This window comes from Coffea arabica, chromosome 6c, assembly GCF_036785885.1.
Source record: "Coffea arabica cultivar ET-39 chromosome 6c, Coffea Arabica ET-39 HiFi, whole genome shotgun sequence".
In the NCBI taxonomy this organism is placed as follows: Eukaryota; Viridiplantae; Streptophyta; class Magnoliopsida; order Gentianales; family Rubiaceae; genus Coffea; species Coffea arabica.
Window position 1 is genome coordinate 60,596,592 of NC_092320.1, and position 22,159 is coordinate 60,618,750.

Here is a 22,159-nt window from a genome sequence, read left to right on the forward strand (position 1 = left end):
AAAACAACTAAAAGCTACTGAAAAGCATTGGCATTGCCGTGTAAATGCTTGTTAAAGCAGTAAATACTGTAAATTGCAAGACTTAATAGCTACCATCCAAGGTCAGAACTCATCACTATGCTCAAACACATTACCTCAATAGCACCATCATATCATACAAAAACTCAAATCACTTCAATATTTCAAAACAACATATGCTAAGCTTAGAGAGCACAAATTTCTGTAATGAAAGATCCAAAGTTCAAAACTTTCAAAGTCAAATAAGATAACTTTAGAAGCAGAAAATTAAACAAAAACAATTAAGTCACCTCTTCGATAATCTTCGTTGCCACTCTATCTGTAACACTCCCTCCTAGCTTCAAGAATTCAGTATTGCTTCAAATCTAACAAACTAAATACTCGTCATCAATTCAAGTAAATAATAAGCTGAACATAACTATGAAAAATAATATATTTGTTGAGAAAAAAATTACCTCATAGCCAGTGGCATCAGATAGGCTATTGATTTATCAGGTACATTTATTTTTCAAGAAAGAAAAACAAGCACCCTGTCCTCGTCACCATTCCTATTTTATGCCCTAAGGTAGAATACTCTGAAAACCATTTAAAATTACACTTCAAATCAAAAACTACTCCCAAGTATAAACTACTTTGCCATACTTAAGTAACCAAAACTGAATTGCATGGAGAAATAAAAGATAATTAAGGTAAGAACATAAATGATAATTGGAACCAAAAAGCACAGGAATTACCCATCCACAATGGCATAACATATGTATAAACTACGTCACCATACTTAAGTAACCAAAGTTGAATTGCACGGATCACATACAAAAGTTGAACTAATCTTTCTCTATTTTCTATAGGCATTCTCCTATAGATTTGTACAAGTAGGAACGCGAGGGAAAAATTTGACTGTGGTAATAGAAGAAATCAGAGCATTACTGTTCCTCACTGCTTCTTTGCTAACATTTTTATGAGCCCCTTGATAATTTTACCAAACCACATCAAATTCATGATAGAAAGAGCGCAAGGCACAACAAATACTAGAAAATAACCAACTGAATGCATCTAGATGACCTGACTATAGTGAATGTAAACATGGTGAAACATGCAAACAAACAACAAAATCCTTGCCATCAGCCAGCCAAAAAAAATAAAGACACCGTTAATTAGGTAGACATTGGACCTCTTCAATCCAGAAATATCAAGATGCCATCTCATGTTGATTTCTGGGGTAGTCATTTCTGATATGAGGACCATGAATGTATAAAACTGCCCCTCCCCAGTAAATACAAAATATACTACAAAAACTTCAGAAAGACTGTGATGGACAAGAAAATTTCTGATATTCCATCTTTTCTTAAGCAAGAAAATTTGAGATTTCCAGTTGTGTGAACTTCAACAAGTGTCTTCAAATAAAGAAAAAGGCTCTCTGGGTGAGAGTGTAGCTGAGAAATTACCATCAGAGTTTGCACAAAATTACCTGTCTAATTTGACCAGATCACCAATCCTTGAAAGACTGCTGCTTGGAAGGCTTCTGAATCAGTCTCACTCAGTCGCCGCAACATATCATGGATAAAAGAAAAGGCATGAATGGATTCATCTACAGCTTTTATATAACTATCCAATGCAGCAATGTACTAACATCTGTTTGAATGAATTAAGCCGCAGACCTGAACAAGGTCATAAAACATTACAATCGACTTATTCGATATCCATGGATTTGCCTAACAATGGATATTATTTTCATCAGCATGTGAAATACCTGGTGAAACTGGCATCTTTCACACAAATGCAACAGGTAAGGAGCATCCCAATCTGTGTCAGGTACAACCTCTAAAAGTGTAAGCAATTGCTTCTCTCTTCTTTTGTGGATCTCAATATTCTGCCTAGAGACACTAGGTGAAAAGCTAATTTCTGATGTCAAATACTCCAAATTTTGACTTAAAATATCTCTAGAGACCTTTGCTCTTTCACGGGCAACATAATGAGTAATAAACTCAATTATGTGACCTGCATCTTTCTTTGAAGGCCAAGTCTCCAATGAACTACAATCATCGCTGCTAGTAGAACCACCCTTTTGGAAGTAGCTTGCTTCAAGGATAAGAGACAGAACATCTACTAATTTCTTTAACTCGTCAACTAACCGTTAGCCAATCTTGGCATAACAACATAGCAATAGGATTGGCAGCAACCAACCCCTTCCCCTGTAACTTTTTTGTGGGATCAAGACATACAACAGAAGGATTTTAAAACCTACAATTTTCTAAATAAGAATGAAGCAATGAATATTTTGAGGTAAATGAGTATGTTATTATGCCTCATCTAAAGCTTGTCTAATTGCCTCATCTAATTTGGTATTTATTATTCAATTCTCCCCCTACCAAGTCCAGCCGTAGCTGATTTTGTACAAAAAATCGTTGGGAAGCAGCAAGTCCTTCCCAAGTGGGCCAAAAAGCAGAGGATACAATTAATCTAGAGGATACAATAAAATTTCAGGGGATGAAAAGTTTAATCATGTAAATAACCATAAAATTACACCCTCAATACAGGTTCAACAAGAATGCAGGTAGAAATTTTCAGAAAAAAAAAAAAACAAGCGTAGGGCCAAAATATTTGCAAACTATTTTAGAGACAAAGAACAGAAGGAAAGAACTAACCTTTGCTGCAGAGACTTGGAGAATTACTTGGTCTTCAATGCCAAAGAGCCACGGTACTTCACTGGTCGTCAATTGTCGAAGAGATCGAGAGTGTGGTAGAGGTGGAGGTGGAGGTGAAAATGGAAGTGGAAGTGGAGGTGGAGCCGTGGAGGTAGAGGTGATCGTGGGCTGACGGGCTAAGTAAAAGTGAGGTGATTTGTGAGAGTCTGAGAGAGAGTTCGACACTTAGGAAAGTTATTGTTTTGCATCTACGCAGTACAAGAGACTTGGACAAATTTGCGCCTCTTTTTTTGCCTTGAATTTTAAAATTGCGCCACTTTGTTTTTGTCTTGAATTTTAACTAGATTTGGACATCATAATTCCCCCTTTTTACACAAGAAAAATTGGTGCAATTTTGTCTTTTATAATTGTATTTGAAATATAGATTTCATTTTTATTCATTATTTTTGTGTCACAATTTTAAAAATTTTAGTATGAGTGGCAAAACTTTTTAAATTCATATAAATGGAAAAGCATTTTAATAAAATTTAACTAGTTCTTATAGGTGCTAAAACTTTATATCAATTATAACTACTATTTATAAAACTTCACTATTAATCCATTATCTTCAAATAAGAAAAAAATGCACAATTCAACTAATACATAAAGTGTATTAGTTAATTAACTATGGAGTTTAGGATTTATCCACTTCGATAATCGGTTCAATTTGAAAACTCTTATTTATTCATATCAAATTAACTAATAATCATTCTAAGTTAAGTAGTCACAAGTTTATTTACACTAATGAATTTTTTATTTTTTAATTATTTTTTATTCTAATGAAGTTATTACATATACAAGAAAATTAAACTAATAAGGAGGCTCATAAGTATACAACAGTTAAAAATCATTAGAGAACACATAATGATTACAAAAAATTAGGATTAATAGTTGCAAAAAACAATAAATATTTTAAATCAAACAGTGATAAGACTAGGTTGTCACTAACAGCTATATAATGTTATCAGTGACAACAATAGCAAAGTTGTCAAAGAAAGTGCTATTAATACTGACGACTTTTAGAAAGTTGTCACTATTGCAGTTCCCGCTCTCTCCGTGACTCCTGGCGGGAATCGAATTGTGACAACAATGCAAGGTCGTCACTGATGTGTTGGTTTCCTTGACTCAATTGTGACAACTTGCCGTATTATGGTTAAATGACCCTATTCTGTGACAATTTTTTTTCATCACTGAGAAATGTTGTCACTAATGACCAAATTTCTTGTAGTGTTAATATTTGGATTTCCTAGGCGAGTTAGCCATGAATTGGACGAGTCTATGAACTTAGGAGCTAACCGGGAGAGATATGACTTGACACTTAGCCACTAAACCTTGATTTTGGTGTAAGCACAGCGGGCCATAGATAACGTGAGAGCTAGCCATTGTTGAGTTGAGTTGTCCCCATGCTTGAGGACAAGCATGATTTAGGTGTGAGGGGAATTGATAGGGTATTATTTGTTAGTAATTTTATTATTAATTTTCCCTTTCGTCCCTGTCAAATATTGTGGTAATTGTTGATATCTACTCATATTTGGTATCTGGACTTAATTTCAGGGAGTGGAGCAGACAACTACAAAAATAGGGACTTTTGGATGCAAATTTGGGAGACTCCAAAAGAAAACCTGACAAGCCTGGCCCACGGAATGCTAGAGACGGATGGCATTTCCTTTAGAAATGTTTTGAGTATTGGAGTTTTTGACTAGGAATAGGAAACTAGAAAAGAGGAAACATTCAGGGGCCTTTGGACTTTCTTGCAGTTGCACTCTAAATTCGGTAGGGACCACCTGGATAGAGAGAGTCAATTTTCTTTTGGCTTTCAAGGAACACAAATGTACAGACGGCAAGATTTTTAGCCTTTAGCATAGTTTTCAGTTTTTTTCTTCTTCGGACTGGCCTTTAACGCACGTCAGGTGTTCGACAATATTTCTCAACGGGAAGAATATTTTTTTATTCCTTGCTTTCTAGTAAAAAATGCAATGCCTTTGCAATCAATTAATTTGCGTGGAGATTTAATTATACGACGTGGCTAAGCCTTCTATCTAGTCAAGGCTCAATTCAACGGCGCAGTCCAGAAAATCTGTGAGATCTAATTAGTTTTCACGCTTCTCTCAATTTATTAATATTTGCACGTTGTCTACTTGAATTTTCATGGGATTATTTTATTAATTGGATATCAAGGGCTCGATGTTCAATGTGATTTATTAATCTCGTGCCAATTTAGTCAATTAAATCCGTAATTGTTTGATTGATTAATATAAGAGAACGTGCAATCTAATTTAAATAACCCTCGTAGCGTGTTATTGATTAGGGTTAGGTTTTTCTAGTTATTAATGCAATTGAAAAATTAATTCTTACGGTCGTACCTAGGAGTATTTTCTGGTTAGGGGTTTGGTTATCAATAAATTAAGGAAAAATTGGTTGTTAGAGTTCATCGGCGACTATAGCTAGCCTATTAATAAATTAAGTGAACCTCTCTTGCATCAATGATCAGATAAATGGACTGTGTCTGAGTAGTTGTATCCTTGGCTAGAATTTATCTATTCTTGATTTAATTCCTGCTATATTCGTGCTAGTTAATTATTTATTTTGAGTTGAATTGGTTAATTGTTTTTAGTTTTAGTCCGATAAAATCCTCCTTTATCAATTGGAATCTCAAAGAGACAAATATCCCCAGTCCCTGAGGAGACGACCCTACTTGCCACTGTCTACTATTTAGTAAATTTTGTCAACTAATTAATTCTGGTATATCGAATTAAACAAACTCTTCGAGAACAGGGTGAATCAAGTAACCCATTATACACCTAGGATCCCTGCTCCAGTACCTAGAATTAATTATTGACTGCTTTTAGTGGTATTTAGGTTTTATTTTTATTATTGCACAGGCTCGACCCCTGTCATAGTGGCATCTTTTATTATTTTTTACTAGAATGATCGTACTTACTAGAATCTCTGTGCATATGCTTTTTTCTCCCCCAAATTATGGATATCCACAAAAGTTCTGACAAATTAACAACAAAAAAAAAAGCAGGAGAATAATAAAAAGGAATTTTAAAGGAAAAGGATAACAAACAACATCTCCATTGAGTTCAATACAAATATAAAGATGTGGAAAAAAAAGCCCTTGTCACTAGAACTTCTTGACACTCTCCTTTTTCATCTCCCTTGACCTCCTTATTGAACCAATACAAGAATGGATAGCCACAACTAGAATCTACTACACTAACCTACATTAAAACAAGGGAAAATAAAGAGAGTTACATTTGCTAAGGGCTTGTTGCCTCAAAGGGTAAGACACAACCCTTTGGTTGTTCTTCTTCTTCTCCAAAGTCTTTCCCTTCTCTCAAGCTAATTAGAACTCAAAACTCTCAAAACTATAAGAACTAGGTAGTATATATTCTTGGCCTTGCATTATCGGAGCAAAGTGTCAAAAAAAGAAGCTCCTAGAATCTCCAAAAGTTGGTACAAGTTGTCCCTTTTGTCTTATGAAAAATGGAGAAAAAAACAAAAATCATGCAAGTTGACTACTCGCAGCTGCCAGGAATCCCTCGGACCAATCCCTCGAGGGATTCTCTTTTTTTTTTTTTTGGCTTTTCATCCTTGAATTGTACCATCTCTTTTAGATATTATTGTGACTTCTCAATCTTCTAATCCTCGCTTTAGATCACCATTTCACTTCCAAGTGAATTTGATCATTTTACCTACAAAATACAGAGATTTTCCATCTAAAATGAGAAAATCACAACAAATTCATCTATCAATTGACGGTGCAAATTAGTGACAAAAAATGGACAACTTGTACCATTTAACTTTACAAATTGACTAAAAAATAATGTGAAACACATTAAAAAATATCACAAATTAGCCATTATCAACTGGATAACACTACTTTTCACAATAAAATATATAGAACCCCTTATGGAGCTCTAGAACTTCAACAACTTCTGAATAACCCAACTCTTCAACAGCTGCTAGATAACAATTTTTCTCGCTATATGTATTTTACTCTTGACGGAGCTTTTGAATATATAGAACTTTTGATGCACCTAAAAATTTCCACTATTCTATAAATTGATCTATTAGCCATCCTTTTGGCTGTATTTTCAAACGAATAACAAAAAATATCACCTAACACAATCTGCGGATTCTTTAACCTTTTCGGAGATAAAGGAAGCCATTTGACATACTTTTGAACTAATCCACCCAAAAACTCCTTTTAGCATATCCCATAGGGGTTATTTATGTGTTGGCTTGAAACTCTAACTATATAATTGATAAGTATATACTTTGCATGTTTTTAGTGTGTTTTATTAGTTAGTTTAGTGTTTTAACTACTTTTATAGCTAATTATCTAAGTTTCTAGTGAAAATATGTATTTTACAGTTTGAAGTGTTAAAATTGCATTTCTATGAATTTTAAGGGGAAAAAGTTCATGTTTTTGTAGGTTTAACGATTCAATCATCAATTGGAGAGATTTGAGAAGATAATTGGATGATTATTGATGGTTTGAAGTGGTTTAAAGAAGACATGAAGTGCAAAACATTCAAAGGAAGAAATGCAAGTGAAGACAGTTTTAACACCTTGTGGTATTTTGGCAATATCGTGAGTGATAAGCATTGGATTGAGGTGATTCTTATACCATTTTGAATATAAGAGATTAATCTACATTTGGTATGAATACATCGAAGTCCAATTCAATCATTTTCATTGTCAAAAAGTAGAAATATAGAAGTGCAACTCTGCTGTCGAAAGCTGAAATAGAGCTCTGACCAGTTGATGGTATTTTGGTCATATCTCGATCCACAGAGCGCCGAATGAGATGATTCTTGAGGTATTGGAAAGCTAACTCAGAGATATATGTTTTATACAAGAGCTAGTTTGGCCTCCATCGTTGAGAAAATATCAGTTGAAGTGGTGCTGAAGTGAAACCGTGACTATCCAATACGCGCGATGAAGTCGCGTATTTCTGAGGTCGCATATTCTCTTCTGTTTTCTACAACTTGCTCATCAACTTGCCTTGCTTTCACACAACTTTTCCAACTTAATTCTAGTTATCAATTCCACCTGTGTCTGATTAAGAAAAGGTTGGAAAGTTAGAAAGACAACTGATAAGAGTTTCAAGAGTCAAAGATAACAACTAGAAACAACTCATTTGGCTCTTGAATCCTCTATAAATAGAAACCTTTGGAGAACATTTTAACAGCTTTGGAAGGTTAGAGGAACTCCACAAAAATGTAGACTTTTACTAGAATTTCCTTAGTTTATTAGTTAGGATAGTATAGAGTAGTTAGTGTAGTTTTTCCTTCTTGTATTTGTAGTTAGATTTGGATGAAGATTTGAAGAGCAAAGATGGAGAGTTAGAGCTCATGTGATAAGGGTGACATCTCTCTTATCACTTTCTCTTTTGTATTTGATTTCATGTTTAACTATAATACAAGTTTGGATTTTTTTTCTTCATGTTTAGTTAAAGTTTATGCCTAGAGTAATGGATGAACTTTCTATATCTTGTTAATAATGTTTATTTGGTTGTTTGATGATATTATTCTGAGCAAGTTATTTATCACTTTTACTTTTCTAATCATGATTAACTGGCCATTAATTGTAATTATCTAAAGGTATTAAGTTTGCAATGAGAATTGGAATTTAACATTAGTTCAAGGAAGTGATAAACCTAGGGAATTCACTCACGAGAGCAGAGGAGTACCTTCGTGGCTTTTAGTGACTTGTTTCATGTAATTTCATAGAAGAAATGAGCTTGTAGTTAATTTCATAATCATGAGAGTAGATATGGCTTAATTGCAAGTATAGTTGATTCACTACGATAGTAGGTTTCACATATATTAGGAAATTACGTCACGACTAGCCAAGATAATAACATTCACTTAACTAATAACTTCATTTGCAAGAGTAGTAAGGAATTTCATACCTGTAGAAGCTTTCTAGTGTTATTTTTATTACTTTTACTTCATGATCATAGTTTAAATAATAAAGGAGTTCAAAAACCATCGGTAATTGAAACTCTTCCCTGTTGGCTCGACCTTTAATACCCTATACTTACTCTCGACTCATATACTTGTGAAAAATCACGTGTGGGGTATTTAGCATTTATAAATGTAAAACTTGATTGTGGATGAGCTAATTGTTATATGTATACCCTGCACATATCAAGTTTTTGGCGCAGTTGCTGGGGAAAATTTGTCAATATCAGTGCTAAGAGTAACTTTATTAGTTTAGATATTTTTACTTGTTTTTCTTGTTTTTACTGTGTCTAGTGTCTAGTTTGTTATATTTAGTGTCTAGTTGAGTCTTTATTTACATGTTTTATATGTGTCGATTTATCTATTCTTCTTGACTAAAAATGTTTTTGAGTTGTTTTTGAATGCATGTTTAGGGGTTCAATTGGAGAGTAGAAAACATGAGGAGACAATGCTTGAGAAGTGGAAGATCAACAATGGATAGTTACTACATGCAAAGCTCCATGGATAGAGGTAACCATGAAATTACTGAAGATATGTCTTTTGAAATTAGTTTAAGGTGTTTAAAGTTTAAATTTGATGTTATAACGTTAAAAATTCAAATGGACACTATTATGAATATGCTTGAGCAAACGAGGAATATTAATATTTTTAATTCTTATCATGTGATTTATGACTTGTGTGGAGGTTATCACGCTACTCATACATATAGGCAAGCACAAAATGTGGATTATGTTGATGAATTAGGGCATTACAATCCTTGTTTTGATCAATATGGTGCTAATTGGGATAATTCTCATGCTTATGATTGGGATAATCAATGTAATTATAGTGATTCTCCATGTTTTTATGATTGCCAACCCGAATATGTCCAATATGAATCAAAGCCATCTTGAGAATTGGCAATAGAAAGGTTAGTTAATGCACCTTCACCTTCGGAATTAGAAAGTGAATCATTAGCTAACGATTCTAAGTCATCTTGGGAGTTAGCTATAAAAAGGTTAGCTAATGCAACCTCCGACTGTTTTGATAGGGTTGAGGAAATGTTAGATGAATTAGCTTCTCACTTTGGTAGAATACAAGACCAATTGCATGAGTTGTGTGAAGTTATTTCTTCGAATGATATGCACTATGACTCTAGCATGAATGGTGAGTATGTTGCAAGTGAAAATGGATTGCATTTTGATCAAAATGATGAATCTAATTTGTGTTTCAATTAAAAAGAGTCTATTACACATGATAGTACCTTTGGAGCTAATCTTGAACCTCAAGAGGTGAGCCTTAATGACTCATTTTTCACCCCTCTTGAGGAATGCATTGAGAGTACAAGTTTTAATTATTCCCCAAGAAAGCCATGTGGACGTTCGTTTGGTGAGTTCTCAAGTGGTGCATATTCAAGGTAATATCTATGAAACACTTGAGATAGGTAAGTCACTTCCATCTCTCTTATCATTTGAATATGTGATTTTTGTCATAAAGTCACATTTTAACGATCCACCATGACCTAAAATGGTGGATTATTCATTGATAAAACCTCCTTGAAAAATGAGGTTAAATAGTCGAGCCAACGACTATAAACAAAAGCGCTAGTTGGGAGGCAACCCAATGTTTGTTTACGTTTACGTTATTTGGCGTGATTTTTATGTTTAAATTATGTATTTAAATTATTTTGTTGTTTTTCTTTCATATGTTTGGGAAATAGAGGCAGAAGTGACCAAATGAGGTGAAAAAGGCGAAGTTCGATCAAGAAACTCTACCCCTCGATTTGAGTAAAAGTTGTTTTTAATTTGTTAATAAGGGTTAAAATGCATGTTTTGATTGTTTTACATGTGCGTGCATTGAATACTTTGGCAAAAAAATGACCTAGGATGCATTTTGAGTAATTGGGGTAAAAACATAATTTTTGAAACGTTAAGAAGTTTTTGTAGAAAACTGCAGAATGAAGAAAATGCGAGCGCAGAAAAACACGACCTCTAGTCGCGTATTCATTTCTACAAAATATAAGAAGAAAACGTGAGCCTCAAAACGCGACTTCAAGTTGCATTTTCAGAAGTCTCGTATTTGGACCAGCAAAATTATAATAGAAAACACGAATGATAAAAATGTGACTTCAAGGCCGCGCTTTATGAACTCTCATTTTTAGGATTCTTTTTAAAAGAAAAATATGGGTTCATTGTTCATTCTCTTCTTCTTCTTTTCCTTGCATATTTCCTTGTACCTTGAGTAGTGTGTTGCGTATTTTCTATAGGTACATCACCACCACAAAGGCGTATGAGTCACGGATCACCGTTATATGTTTATTAATGCCTTTGTTATCACCTTTGTTTCTCATTTTCCATTCTTAGGTTTCTATCACTAATAGTTATCCAATGGACCTCATGAAGTTGTGGAGATAAGTGGACAATGGCTCGTGAACTTAATGCTTTGGTACTTCAATCGCAACAATAGGGGAAAATTACTTTCTTTATCTTGATTCCCTTTTTACACATTGAGGACAATGTGCATGTTAAGTTGGGAGGGGGGAATTGAGATTATATATGTTAGTTGTGATTGAAAATATTCAGGACTTGTGCTGAAAATATTTCAGCACATTCAGGACTTGCCTGAAAATATTTCTTGTGCTTTAATTTGTTCAAAACTGGGTTTGTTGGCAGGGAGTTTTGTCTATTTATAAGAGGAAACTCTGCCAAAACTTTTCTAAAATCTTGTTCAAAATTGTAAAATGCCCCAAATTTTTTCAATTTTATCCAAAGGCCAACAAGTATACCATTAGCAATTCAAATTCCTTCTACTTTTGAGATAAATGTATGTGACTTGAAAGCTTCTTTTCTAATTTAATTTGGAAATGACTATTATGTGATTATAATTTGTACATTTATAGGAAAATATCTTGTAAAGTAGAGAAAATTATGCCTACATTTTGCATATTTGATGAAATTTCTTCTCTTTACTTGATTTTACAAAGTTAAGTGATTAATATGGTTAATAAGTGTAACACTCTTCTCATGATTATGCTTTTGAGAGGCTTACTTTAAAAAAAAGAAAAAGGAAAAATAGAAAGAAAAAAAAGATAAAAAAAAAAGAGAATAGGACTTGTTCTACTCCAATGGTTCTTGTACTTAGTAACCGGGAGTCTTCATCTATAAATATTGACTTTCACGTAAAACGATACTCGAATTAAAAGTATGTTAAACTACTTGAGTATGTGAAGTGTTGAGTAACCGGCGATTTTCATCGAAAAATATCGATCTTCATGTCAAAATGCACTTTCACTACTTGAGTAATATTTAGTTATATTGTATGGATAAATCCCTCTCTAAGTTGAATAAGAAAATGATTATGGGATTAAATAGCATTTTTATTGGCCATATGAGTTACTTACTTGTGACATTGGGTGAAGGGGACAAATTGAGATGAATTAGCATAATTAGGGTATAATTAGCTTTCCTTTACTAAATATTATGAGTACTTGAGGATTAATGAATGATTGCATAATAGTTATTTACCTTGTTTTTGAGGAAATGAAGTTGAATGGTGCACATATGTTTATGTTTAAAATGTTTGATCATTGTTGGTTTGTATTTTTCTTGCTTAAGAACAAGCAATGGTTCAAGTGTGGGGGTATTTGATAAGTATATATTTTTCGTGTTTTTAGTGTGTTTTATTAGTTAGTTTTAGTGTGCTTTAACTACTTTTATAGCTAATTAACTAAAGTTTCTAGTGACAATATGCATTTTATGGTTTGAAGTGTCAAAATTGCATTTCTATGGATTTTAAGGGTAAAAACTTCATATTTTTATAGTTTTAAGGATTCAATCATCAATTGGAGAGATTTGAGAAGATAATTAGATGATTATTGATGATTTGAAGTGGTTTAAAGAAGACATGAAGTGCAAAACATTCAAAGGAAGAAATTCAAGTGAAGATAGTTTTGACACCTTGTGATATTTTGGCAATATCTAGAGCTACAAGCATTGGATTGAGGTTATTCTTATACCATTTTGAACCTAAGAAATAGATCTACATTTGTATGAAGACATTGAAGTTCAGTTCAGTCATTTTTATTGTCAAAAAGTCAAAATACAGAAGTGCAACTCTGCTGTTGAAAGCTAAAATAGAGCTCTGACCAGTTAATGGTATTTTGGTCGTATCTCAGTCCACAGAGTTAGTTTCTTCTCCATCATTGAGAAAATATCGATTGAAGTCGTGCTGAAGTGAAAATACGACTATCCAATACGCAAGATGAAGTCGCGTATTCTTTTCTATTTTCTGCAACTTGCTCATCAACTTGACCTGCTTTCACACAACTTTTCCAACTCAATTCTAGCTATCAATTCCGGCTATATCTGATCAAGAAAAGGTTGGAAAGCTGGAAAAACAACTCATAAGAGTTTCAAGAGTCAAAGATGACAACTAGAAACAACTCATTTGGCTCTTGAATCCTCTATAAATAGAGGCCTTTGGAGAATATTTTAACAACTTTGGAAGATTAAAGGAACTCCACAAAAATGTAGACTTTCACTAGAATTTCCTTAGTTCATTAGTTAGGATAGTATAGAGTAGTTATTGTAGTTTTTCCTTCTTGTATTTGTAGTTAAATTTGGATGAAGATTTGAAGAGGAAAGATGGAAAGTTAGAGCTCATGTGACAAGGGTGATATCTCTCCTATCACTTTCTCTTTTGTATTTAATTTCATGTTTAACTATAATACAAGTTTGGATTTGTTTTTCTTCATGTTTAGTTAAAGTTTATGCCTAGAGTTATGGATGAACTTTCTATATCTTGTTAGTAATGTTTATTTGGTTGTTTGATGATATTATTCTGAGCAAGTTATTTATTACTTTTACTTTTCTAATCATGATTAACCGGCCATTAATTGTAATTGTTTAAAAGTGTTAAGTTTGCAATGAGAATTGGAATTTAACATTAGTTCAAGAAGGTGATAAATCTAGGGAGTTCACTCACGAGAATAGAGGAGTATCTTTGTGGCTTTTAGTGACTTGTTTCATGTAATTTCATAGAAGAAATAAGCTTGTAGTTAATTTCATAACCATGAGAGTAGATATGGCTTAATTGCAAGTATAGTTGATTTACTACAAGAGTAGGTTTCACATACATTAGGAAATTATGCCATGACTAGCCAAGATAATAACATTTACGTAACTGGTAACTTCATTTGCAAGAGTAGTAAGGAATTCTATACCTCTAGAAGTTTTCTAGTGTTAATTTTATTACTTTTACTTCATGATTATAGTCTAAATAATAAAGGATTTCGAAAACTATCGGTAATTGAAACTCTTCTTTGTGGGATCGACCCTTAATACCATATACTCGCTCTCGACTCGTATACTTGTGAAAAATCGCGTGTAGGGTATTTAGAATTTATAAATGTAAAACTTGACTGTGGATGAGCTAATTGTTATATCTATACCCTGCACACGTCAATAATTTTCCTATATCTCTTAGTATTTTGAATGGTTCTACTATCAGATCTTAAAGATTCATGCAAACGGTGTTTGCGAGAATGCAAAAGGGAACCTTTTGGACCAATAGGCAATGCCTAGCTATCAAAATTCGTGATAATGCCTCATACAAACACACACACACACACACATGTACATATACACATACAGATACATATATGTGTGTGTGTATATGTATTGGATGTATGAAAGAAACAAAAGAATAAATACTCCAGAAAAAATTACTCCTCCCATCCTACTTCGATTGTATTGGGGTTTTTCTTTTCAGAGTAAATCTAACCTACTATTTTTCTAAGGGAATTTCGCCAATTTGGTCCCTAAACATTTTCACTTAAATCAATTTCGTCCTTAATGAAATATTTTAACCAATTTAGTCCTTGAACTAGTTTTTTACTTCGAATGTAGGACTTTTCATTGCATTTTACTCAATTCCCGTGGACCAGCAGGGTATAATTGTCACATTGATTTAATCTTCTGCAATTAGCTGACAAAACAGATTAGAGATCATTACAAGGAAGAGATCACTAGCTGACAAAACAGAGAAGAGAGCCTGATGTCAACTAGCGCCTGCATCCTTACTCTTTTCCGGTTCCTTGGTCTTGTGAGGAAGAGATGGCACAAGCTGTCGGAGCAAATGGGATCAGTGGGTTCAAAAGAACAGTTTGAACAAGTAGGTGAATTGAGCTAGTTGCAAAGAGAAGAAGTGCAGGGAAGTGGGTGGCAGCGGTACGAACAGGAAGAGGGGTTGCTGCAGGTGCATTCCTCCAAATTTAAAGAGGCAGTGAGGTCAACGAGTAGTTTTGTGGGCTGCTAGTAAGGGGTTCTCAAGTAAATTGACAAAAAGTGAAGTCGAGTGGAAGGATCCTGAAGAATGGGAGCTAAAACAGCTGAAGAAGAAAGGTGAATGTGTGACGACCCCACCTCCCCCTAAGGCGTACCAAAGGGTTCGGCGGACCGCCTGCCCAACTCTCGCCAGGACTTACTCACAAGCTCACGCGAATCACGTACATACGCATCCATGAACCATAAATAACATCCACGATTCAAGCTTATAATATACATGGATAGAAAACAGGGTACAAAGTCTCGATATACTCAAATTAGTTCAAAGCGTATACAATCCAAGTACAAAACAATCCATTCGAGGGATAGCGCGAGTACAAGTCAAAATTCAAAACAAAATCAAGAACAACTAGACTACGCTAGCCTTTACACGTCTCACGCTTCGCTCGTACCCCTGTAAGGAAAACAAACTAACGGGGTGAGCCAAAGCTCAGTGAAGTTCCCAAATATCAAATTGATCAACAAATCAAGTGATAACAAAGTAATAGTGAAATAGCGAGCAAACAAGTCAAATCAGGAAAATAGTACTTCAGCTAGCCAAGTAATATCAAGTTCACATTCACATGTAAGGATACAACAACCCATATCACGGCTCCGTTCCAGCTTGGTCAAGTGGTAGTTGACACTCCGTCAACTTTCAAGTAATATTAAGTCCAAATAAAAACTCCACTACACGCCAATCTCCGTCCATCAATCAACCCCCTTTTCCGGGCCTGCGCGCCACACAAAACACGGGTGGTAATACTCGAGTATACCGTTTAGTCGAGGAGATGACACTCCACTCGACATTTCAAGTGACCCAGGGTTTGTTATCTAATCGACCAGGCCCTTGCCGGCTCGACTCGATTAACTAGCCACAGGGTTTCTGGAATTCCAAGCAAGACATATTTCAAGTGCATGTAAAGCAAGTCAAGTATAATCAATAGAAAGAATAAGTCATATTAGGGCAAGTGCGGTAAAGTACACCCTTGCCCTATCATTCATTTTCATGTAATCATACAAGTCAAGTAAGGAACACATGTATCAAGTACAATCGGATATTTGGAAGCACTCACCAAAATATAGTGGTTCAAGTATTCACGTTCAATTATACTCCAGGCTTGGAGTCCAGATCTGCGATAAAAATTCAGTTTGAGAACTTTGAAACACGAATAGGATTCGAAACTTAAACGTTCCGTTCATTAAGAATCGACCAATTGAAATTCATTTGGAAGACATTCGTGAAACACTTGCTCACTTTTCAAATCGTAAGGTTTTGTAGCATATATACTCGGAAACAACACTTGAGTTGAAAGTACAAGGAAAACAAGTTTACATTGGCCCTTATGTCTTTTCCTCAAGGGTACAAGTTCAACTAGGTTTTAACATATAACCCTCGATTCAAGATAGCCAAAGTCCTAGATGGCTCAAGTACTAGTCGTCTCAACTCGACCCAAGTCGCAAGGTATTTCTATAGCCCTCGAACGTAAATTCGGGCAGCATGCCCTTTGTGTTTACCTAATTTCCAGCCATTTATGGCTTCATTCTTACTCAATCCAACCCAACATTGTACACTAAACAAATCCATAACACAAATTCAGTTCAATAGCCATTCCATAGGCTCACAACAACACACGAACAAAGATTAAGCTAATTTCAAGTGCGGAAATGCAATTACAAAAGACAGATTTGACGGGTTTTGCAGAAATAACATATCCGAGGCTACGCTTATCGGATTGATACACAGCTTATACCATTTCTAAGCTAAGACGAAGGCCTACAACTTTCATGAAGGTCACTTAGTCAAATTTTCAATGTAACCTGATCAAATTCCCAACTCACATAACCTGGTTTCAACTATTCGGCTAATCGACCACACTGCATTCGGGTGACCATATCTCAGTCTACCAAGGTCCGTTTAAGGCGTTCTTGGTGGCGTTACAAAGCTAAGACAGGTACTGAAACTTTCATGTTTTGGTGAAAGGCTAAATCCAAACGGATTATAGTGAATAAACTCAACCAAAAGGACTAAACTGTCCACGCGGAACTCTGGAAAGTGACCTAGATCAGCAAGGGTATTTTCATCTTTTCACAAGCTGCGTTGCTCTGATTGAGCTGAATTTTGTGGGCAGCTATAAAATACCATTCTCTACAACTTTCATGTTTTGACCTAAGGCCAATTAGGCCTCTAACATGAGGCTACAAAACCGGACAGAAAGGGGAAAATATTTCCAGAAATCTGGAATTTGTTGATTTCAATGCAACCTTTCTTGATTTCTTACTTCCAACACTACCAAAACTCCTTATATAATCTTATATACAACATATATCAATCATACATCAAGTTTGGCAGCAATTTCCCCCAAACCCTAACTCATATGTCCACAAGAAAACAACCCCCAAGACATGCTACAACCGTTATTCATCACCAACTTGAGTTGCTAAGCTAATTTACACAAGATTGAAAGTAAGAATTAGAGAAATCAGCATCCTTACCTTGATTAGTGTCCACCAAGTGAAACCCTATCTTTCGCTTTCAAAATCTCACCAACACTTCACTAACTAAACACTCAAAGGTGAGTTTAATCGGTTTATTTTCTTTGTTTTCTTACTTTGTAGATGGAAATCAAGATGTAGGATGGCTGTCTTTCTTGCTCTCTCTCTCCCTCTCTTGTTCGGCCAAGCACAGAAAAAATGAAGAGGAAAGGTGCAAAATTTGGAGATAAGAAGAAAGACTAACTCTTGGTCAAGAAATCCTTAGGTGGCGACACTTGTCGCCACCACCACCTTTCATTTTTCTCTTTCTTTTCCTTGTTATTCTAGCCTTAGAATTCGGTCAAATCTAGCTGAAAATAAGAGGATATTTTGCTCAAGTATCAATAAGCATGTATGGTAAGAAAGTGGTGGTCAAGTGGTTCGTTCAATCGGTAGTGCGCGGGACCCGTCGGTTCGCGCCGTTTTTCTTAAAAACACACGTACTAGGGTTTTTACTTCCTATTCACTAACCTTATATCATTGCCCCTAATCACATTTTATTTCTCACTTAAAAGTCACTTTTAACCACCAAATTTGATCCTTGCTCCATACCGAAAATTCATCCGGCGGAAAACACGAAAACCCTAATTTTGCTCCAATCTTGAAACCAAAAGTGAAACTCTACTTTCTAGGTTTATTTATTATTATTGTGGAACAAATGGGGTAGTAGGGCTTTAGTAAATCATAATTTCAAATAAAAGGCATTTTTGAGGAAAAATATAAGAAATTTGCGGGTCCTCACACTCTCTCCCCCTTAAAAGAATTTCTACCTCGAAATTCATACCTTTCGTCAAGAACAGGTCGGGATATTTTTCTCGCATGTCCTTTTCTAGCTCCCAAGTTGCTTCTTCCACTTCATGATACTTCCATAGAACCTTTACTAAAGGAATCTGCTTGTTTCTCAGGTCCTTCACCTTTCGATCAAATATTTGAACATGTCGTTCTTCATAGGTTAAGGACTCGTCAAGTTCAACGTCTTCGGGTGGCAAAATGTGAGTCGGATCCGGATGGTATTTCTTAAGTAAAGAAACATGGAAAACGTCATGGATCCTAGACAAACTAACTGGTAACTCAAGTCGATAAGCCACCTTTCCTATTCGCTGAAGTACATTGAAAGGTCCTATATAGCGTGGTTGCAACTTTTTCCCTTTTCCTGATCTAATCTTTCCCTTCAATGGGGTGATCCGAAGGAACACTTTATCCCCTATTTCAAACTTCAAATCCTTTCTCCGATAATCGGCATAACTTTTCTGACGGCTTTGGGTGGTTTGAAGTCTCTGGCGGATTACTTTTACCTTTTCATAGGCTTCCTCAACCCATGGTATAGTGGCCGGATCTATAATTTTTCTCTCCCCTACTTCATCCCCATGGATTGGGGATCGACATCGTCGTCCATACAAGGCTTCATATGGGGCCTTTTGAATAGTGGAATGATAACTATTGTTATATGCAAATTCAACCAAGGTCAAGTATTGACTCCAACTTCCTCCAAAATCCACAATACAGGCTCTCAGCATATCCTCAAGAGTTTGAATAGTTCTCTCAAATTGTCCATCAGTTTGTGGGTGATACGCTGTGCTATAACTCAACTTAGTTCCTAGAGCCTCTTGTAATTTCTGCCAGAATCGGGATACGAATCTAGGGTCTCTATCAGATACAATGCTCACTGGTACCCCGTGTAGTCTACCACCTCATCCATATAAAGTTTAGCAAGTTTCTCCAAGAAATATTTCATATTTATTGGCAAGAAATGTGCAGTCTTAGTTAATCGATCCACTATTACCCAAATTGCATCATGCCCCTTTTGTGTTCGTGGTAACTCTGACACAAAATCCATCGTTATGTGCTCCCATTTCCATTCAGGGATCTCTAAAGGCTGCAATAGACCTGATGGCTTTTGATGCTCAGCTTTTACCTGCTGGCACGTAAGACACTTTTGTACAAATTGGGCAATCTCTGCCTTCATATTCTCCCACCAATACAGACTTCTAAGATTTTGGTACATCTTATTATTCCCTGGGTGCACCGTATACCTAGAGCGGTGTGATTCCTCCAAAATCTCCTTCCTTAACTTCTCATCCCTAGGTACAACGACACGATTTCGAAATTTTAAGATTCCATCAGGGCTTAGGTTAAAATTAGGTGACTCCCCTTTCTTCACCTTTTCCACCCACTTTTGCACTATTGGATCCTTCACTTGGCTCTCTTTGATCCGCTCCATCAATGCCGATTTTGCCTCAATATTTCCAAAAATTACCTTCTTCAGTTCCAAACGAGATTTCCACTCACAGACATCTTCTAACAGGCTCCACTCTCTCACTATGGAGCTTGCTAATTGAGCTTTCCGGCTTAAAGCATCTGCTACAACATTGACCTTTCCAGGATGGTAGTTAATTGTACAATCATAATCCTCTAAGAACTCTACCCACCGACGTTGTCTTAGGTTTAACTCCTTCTGAGAAAACAGATACTTAAGACTCTTATGATCCGTATAAACCTCAAAAGTTACACCATAGAGATAATGTCGCCATTTCTTCAAAGCGAACACTACAACTGCAAGTTCCAAGTCATGGGTCGGGTAATTCTGCTCATGAGCTTTTAACTTTCGGGATGCATAGGCAATCACATTCCTATTCTGCATCAACACGCACCCTAGCCCTTCTTTTGAAGCATCGGTATAAACCGTATAGCTATCATTTCCACTAGGCAACGCTAAAACTGGAGCCATAATCAGTTGTTTCTTAAGCTCTTGGAAACTACTTTCACACTTAACATCCCAAATATACTTTCCCTGTTTCTTAGTCAAGTTAGTCAAGGGTCCTGCAATTCTCGAGAAGTCCTTTATAAATCTGCTGTAGTACCCTGCTAAACCTAGAAAACTTCGCACCTCTGTGGGATTTTCTGGCCGCTTCCATTTGGCTACAGCTTCCACTTTTGCCGGGTCTACAGCAAGGCCATCTTTTGAAATTATGTGACCTAGAAATGTCACTTTTTCCAGTCAAAATTCACACTTACTGAACTTAGCGAACAGTTGGTGCTCTCTTAGAGTTTGCAGCACTATCCGCAAGTGTTGTTCATGCTCCTTCCTTGATCTCGAATACACCAAGATGTCATCAATGAACACCACTACAAACCTATCCAAGTAAGGTTTGAACACTCGATGCATTAAATCCATGAATGCTGCTGGGGCATTGGTTAAACCAAAAGGCATTATTGCGAACTCAAAATGCCCATACCGAGTGTTAAATGCCGTTTTTGGCACATCCTCCTTTCTAATTCTCAATTGATAATACCCTTGGCGCAGGTCCAATTTAGAAAACACTACGGCCCCTTGTAACTGATCAAACAACTCATCGATGTGGGACAAGGGATATTTATTCTTAATAGTTACTGCATTCAACTCTCGATAGTCAATACACAACCTCAAACCTCCGTCATTCTTTTTAACAAATAACACTGGAGCTCCCCACGGGGATTCGCTCTCATGTATAAACCCCCGTTCTAGCAAGTCTTGCAATTGCACCTTTAGCTCCTTAAGCTCAGCAGGTGCCATACGATAAGGGGTTTTCGAAATAGGAGTTGCTCCGGGTACTAGGTCAACCTTAAATTCAATCTCCCTCTCGGGTGGCAGAGACTCCAATTCCTCTGGAAATACGTCCGGGTATTCACTGATTACTGGCATGTCTTCCAACTTAGTCTTTTCTCCCGGAGTATTAATTAGAAAAGCTAGGTATCCACGTGCCCCACGACGAAGCAATTTCCTAGCCCTTATGCCCGAAATAAGCGCAGAAGAGGCTATCATACCCCTCACGTCTAACTTTAGAGTTGCCTCCCCCGGTATACAAAATTCAACCACTTTCATCCTACAGTCTACTCGAGCATGATAATGAACTAGCCAATCCATACCTAGAATGACATCGTACCCCATGATGGCTAGACTAATAAGGTCAACTATCAATTTTCGTTCCCCAACCCAAATATCGCAATTCCTATATACCTCATTCGCAAGCAAGATTTGATTACCCATAGGTGTTCTTACCTCTAAGTCATAAGGTAACCTTTCAACTTTCAAATCAATTCCAAGCATAAATGCAGGATTAACAAAAGAGTGCGTAGCACCGGAGTCTATCAAAATTCTAGCTAATCGGTGAAAAACAAGGATTGTACCTTCTACCACCTTTGTTGGTTCAGGCACGGTTGTTTGATCCAGCGAGTATACTCTAGCCAGTACCCTCGACCTGGCCCCTCCAGCATTAATCGACTTTGGGTTTGACCTGGCAGTCGATTGGGTGTCACTGATCAGCGGACAATTGGCTATCTGGTGATCCACACCTCCGCACCTCAGATACTTTCGAGTCTTTCTCCAGCACTCATCCTCGGTGTGGTTTGGTTTCCCACAATACCCACACGTCACTCGGGGAGTGGAGGTTTGGCCTCCCTGGGAAAAACCTCTACCTTGGCCCCTACCACCTTGGCCTCCCCTCTGGGCACCTCCTCTCGGAGCACTTCTCCCAGATGTGCTCGAGAACCGTCCACCTCCAGCCCCACGACCGGATTTATCAGGTGGCATGCTCCGTTCACCTCGCACTGACCCTTGGACTCCACTAGGTGCCCCTCTCCGTTTAGCATGGAAATTTCTCATTTG

At 36.3% G+C, this 22,159-nt stretch overlaps 1 protein-coding gene across 1 annotated transcript; it reads right to left on the reverse strand.

Annotated features, from left to right (window-relative positions):
* Window positions 1-14: 14 nt before the first annotated feature.
* On the reverse strand, window positions 15-22,084 carry LOC140008881 (uncharacterized). Its single transcript, XM_072053785.1, has 8 exons — window positions 21,682-22,084; window positions 20,944-21,420; window positions 20,198-20,490; window positions 20,012-20,149; window positions 19,676-19,888; window positions 18,429-19,130; window positions 1,769-2,080; window positions 15-89 (listed from the first exon to the last, which is right to left on the reverse strand). The coding sequence occupies exons 1-8, from the start codon at window positions 22,082-22,084 to the stop codon at window positions 15-17; spliced, it is 2,613 nt and encodes an 870-aa protein (XP_071909886.1).
* Window positions 22,085-22,159: the final 75 nt, after the last annotated feature.

Excerpts from the sequence above, each read along its gene's own strand:
- LOC140008881 (XM_072053785.1), bottom strand. The coding sequence starts at position 22,084 with ATGCCACCTGATAAATCCGGTCGTGGGGCTGGAGGTGGACGGTTCTCG. Across the intron at positions 19,889-20,011 it reads TCTATGGTGTAACTTTTGAG|GTCAATGTTGTAGCAGATGC; the intron begins GTTTATACGGAT and ends CATCCTGGAAAG. Across the intron at positions 19,131-19,675 it reads TGCAAAAGTGGGTGGAAAAG|AAATTACAAGAGGCTCTAGG; the intron begins GTGAAGAAAGGG and ends CGATTCTGGCAG.